Source organism: Miscanthus floridulus, chromosome 15, assembly GCF_019320115.1.
Source record: "Miscanthus floridulus cultivar M001 chromosome 15, ASM1932011v1, whole genome shotgun sequence".
NCBI lineage: Eukaryota > Viridiplantae > Streptophyta > Magnoliopsida > Poales > Poaceae > Miscanthus > Miscanthus floridulus.
Window position 1 is genome coordinate 43,381,780 of NC_089594.1, and position 2,418 is coordinate 43,384,197.

At 51.7% G+C, this 2,418-nt stretch overlaps 1 protein-coding gene across 1 annotated transcript; it reads left to right on the top strand.

Annotated features, from left to right (window-relative positions):
- The first annotated feature begins 280 nt into the window (after positions 1-280).
- LOC136507905 (uncharacterized) lies at positions 281-1,986 on the top strand. The gene has a single exon (XM_066502500.1). It carries the CDS (start codon positions 393-395, stop codon positions 1,806-1,808), a length of 1,416 nt encoding a protein of 471 aa, XP_066358597.1. The 5' UTR covers positions 281-392; the 3' UTR covers positions 1,809-1,986.
- The last annotated feature ends 432 nt before the right edge of the window (positions 1,987-2,418 follow it).

Below are 2,418 nucleotides of genomic sequence, written 5' to 3' on the forward strand. Positions count from 1 at the left end.
ACCTACCTGTCAGGCAGCAGCGTATATGTGTTGGAACATTTCGAAATGGATGGAAGAGTCTGTGAGAAACTAAAAGTGAAAGATACGTGCTACTGCTATCCGTTGAATAGCAATAAACACATGCTTAGCTGCTACCTACCCGTTGAATAGAAGTAAAACAGCCATTTTTTTTTAAGACGGTGTAAAGCAGCTAGTTAGCTGGGCAGACAGCGATCCACGCGTCCGAAGCTGCTTGGCTCTCGCGCGCTATAAATCCGACCAATAACCACACCCCGTCATCCACACACACACAACAGAGACTACTCGCTCGGGCACTACCAACAACTGCTGTAGAGAAAGAGAGAGAGAGAGAGAGGCAGAGAGCAACACAGAGCAGAGAGCTAGCAGCAGCCATGGCGGCGACGCGTCGCCTCTCTTCGTGCTGCCTTCTCCTCGCCGTGCTTCTGGGAGCAGTGGCCGCTGCCACCGCTTTCTTCGACGACGCGGCGGCTGCAGGCATCGGGCTTGGCCACGGCGCCCGTTTCGCACGCAAGCATGGCGGACGTGCTGCCGCCGAGCTGCCGCAGCCGGAGCCACAACCCAAGCCTGAACCTAAGCCGGAACCTCAGCCGCAGCCCCTGCCCCTGCCCCAGCCAGAACCCAAACCTGAACCTAAACCGGAGCCCACGCCACGTCCAGAGCCTAAACCTGAGCCTTTGCCAAAACCTGAACCTCAACCTGAGCCACACCCTAAGCCCACGCCCAAACCAGAGCCAAAGCCCAAACCAGAACCGGTGCCCAAGCCGGAGAAGCCTGAGCCCAAACCAGAACCAAAACCTGAACCAGTGCCGAAACCAGAGCCTAAGCCTGAGCCCAAACCGAAACCAAAACCTGAGCCCAAGCCGGAACCAAGACCCGAACCGTTGCCAAAACCCAAGCCTAAGCCTGAGCCCAAGCCGGAACCAAAACCCGAACCACGGCCGAAACCAGAGCCTAAGCCTGAGCCTATGCCGGAACCAAAACCCGAACCGAAACCAGAGCCTAAGCCTGAGCCCAAACCGGAACCAAAACCCGAACCAGAGCCTAAACCTGAGCCCAAGCCAGAACCACTGCCCAAACCAAAGCCTAAGCCTGAGCCTAAGCCGGAACCAAAACCCAAACCACTGCCAAAGCCTAAACCGAAGTCTGAGCCCAAGCCTGAACCAAAACCCAAACCAGAGCCAAAGCCTGAACCGAAACCGGAGCCTAAGCCTGAACCGAAGCCCGAGCCCAAGCCTGAACCAAAACCCAAACCAGAGCCAAAGCCCGAACCAAAGCCGGAGCCTAAGCCCGAACCAAAGCCAGAGCCTAAACCGAAGCCTGAACCAAAACCCAAACCAGAGCCAAAGCCTGAACCGAAACCGGAGCCTAAGCCTGAACCGAAGCCTGAGCCCAAGCCTGAACCAAAACCCAAACCAGAGCCAAAGCCCGAACCAAAGCCGGAGCCTAAGCCCGAACCAAAGCCAGAGCCTAAACCAAAGCCTGAACCGAAGCCCGAGCCCAAGACTGAACCAAAACCCAAACCAGAGCCCAAGCCTGAACCGAAACCCAAACCAGAGCCAAAGCCTGAACCAAAACCGAAGCCTAAGCCTGAACCGAACCCTGAGCCCAAGCCTGAACCAAAACCCAAACCAGAGCCAAAGCCCGAACCGAAGCCGGAGCCTAAACCGAAACCAGAGCCTGAGCCTAAACCGAAGCCGGAGCCTAAGCCTGAACCAAAACCAAATCCAGAGCCTGAGCCAAAACCAAAGCCTGACCCGCCGCACATCCCACCGGCAGCTGACAACTGATGAAGTGTCCACTAGCCATTATAGTAGTATCTGAATAAAACGTTCGATGGGGCCGAAGTTGCAGCACGCATTTTGTAGGTGCTAGCTGTTACTTGTTGTACCTATCCTTTGCTTTGCGTCATTTTTTATGTAATGCTGATTACATGATTTCAATGCAGTTTAGTATTTGTTCCTTGTACATGTGATTATGCACTCGAGACTTTTTGCTATATGTTCATTGTTATGTATGTATGTTCGTTGGTTTTGGGTGCAGCTGACTGACAGAACCCATTGTTGCAATACGCAAAAAAAAATTAAATACAAATTTCATTCTACTTTATAGTACACAAATAAAGCAAAAAGGTGAAAAAAAAGAACAAACGAAATGTGTGCTTCATAAAGAGCTTGGACCCATTGCAGCCCTTGCTTTTCTATATCTTAGATAGCCATTCATAAAGTCAGCCTCACTCAGTCTATGAATTTGATATTTTCACTTTCAAAACTTGACCCATACACCTCCTATTGTCAACGCTTAGTTTCTTTGGGCGCGTAAAGGCAACATTGATTCAACATAAATGCACGACCAGGCTAGCAATAGTATCGTTGATGGTTCGAGATGATGCCCATTTTT